Source organism: Serpula lacrymans, assembly GCF_000218685.1.
Source record: "Serpula lacrymans var. lacrymans S7.9 unplaced genomic scaffold SERLAscaffold_13, whole genome shotgun sequence".
NCBI lineage: Eukaryota > Fungi > Basidiomycota > Agaricomycetes > Boletales > Serpulaceae > Serpula > Serpula lacrymans.
In genome coordinates, this window is record NW_006763302.1 from 296,811 (window position 1) to 297,956 (window position 1,146).

Here is a 1,146-nt window from a genome sequence, read left to right on the forward strand (position 1 = left end):
AAATGTAGCTATGGTACGACGTGATCATACATACTCCATTTACCACTGTTGCTAGTATCTCTTACGCTAGGAATAAAATCACTGTAGCATAATCATTGCAATCATATGCATAGCAATTTAATGACAACTAGTCATAATGTCTACGAGAACTATGCATGATAGAAAATCAAATCATGAGTTTCCAAAGATTGGGATAAGCAGTAGTAGACCTACATACCTAATACCCCGCATTTTGCAGATCTTCAGATGATTCCAGATTGATAGGAAAACCTTTGTGTACAGGATTGCATGATCCTGCGACATGTAACTCACAGACTTGCGGATTCATTTCAAAGCACTGTTACCACATTCTGCAGCACTCGAATTAATCTGTGCCAGCCAAGGATCTGCATTGGTGTAAGTTGTGAGAAAAGCAGCACGAGAACATTTTGTATGTCCTTTAGCATGAAAACCGTCAACGACAAAAAGAGTATCTGCAAAAAATTCCGGCTCACACGTCAAGCAATATGGTCCCAGTGCATATGCGAAGTCATACACGACTACTTTGGGAGCTTTAGGCCAGCGTGTAACAATGGCCAAGAAAACATCATTGCGGCCTTCTCCTCACGGGATACAGTGGAACCCATAGCATATGCTATGGGTACACCAAGCACACATTATTCCTCCAGTTAAGCGCTGCTCGCCATACTGGGAATAATACTTTGAGCACTTGTCTCCACGGTGTCCACCAGGCTCGCTGCAAAGATCATACTTGAGGTGAGGATACTGTGGTTGAGACCGAATTTGCGGCATGCTGTACAAACACCCAGTCTGAATACATTAGAACTATGACGGCCCATTGTAGAATACAAAAAGAAAACCTTACTTTTTGCCAATGTGAGCCAGAGTCATTCGGTTCACTGGCAGCCCTCACATCATCAGCTAGGGGTGCTTCCTTGGCCAACAGCTTCTTTAATACTTCCCGTGCTTGTTCGTAAAGCCAAAAGCACAAAGATATCATGCCCGGGGGCTAAACCTCTTTTCTGACATTGTAGTACCTAAGAACATCATATACACTTGGTATCCCAACCAAACGCGACATAGTGTCTGTGCCAGGTGATAGAAGAAATTTGTAGACATTATATTGAGCCGACCTATTTATCATTT

General features: G+C 42.8%; 1 protein-coding gene across 1 annotated transcript; it reads right to left on the bottom strand.

The window, feature by feature from the left end:
- Nucleotides 1-709: 709 nt before the first annotated feature.
- Nucleotides 710-1,146, bottom strand: SERLADRAFT_399446 (uncharacterized protein; the record flags this gene model as incomplete). Its single annotated transcript, XM_007322434.1, has 2 exons — nucleotides 710-810; nucleotides 863-1,146. Coding segments are annotated over 2 exons (239 nt in total), but the record flags the coding sequence as incomplete, so codon positions are not given.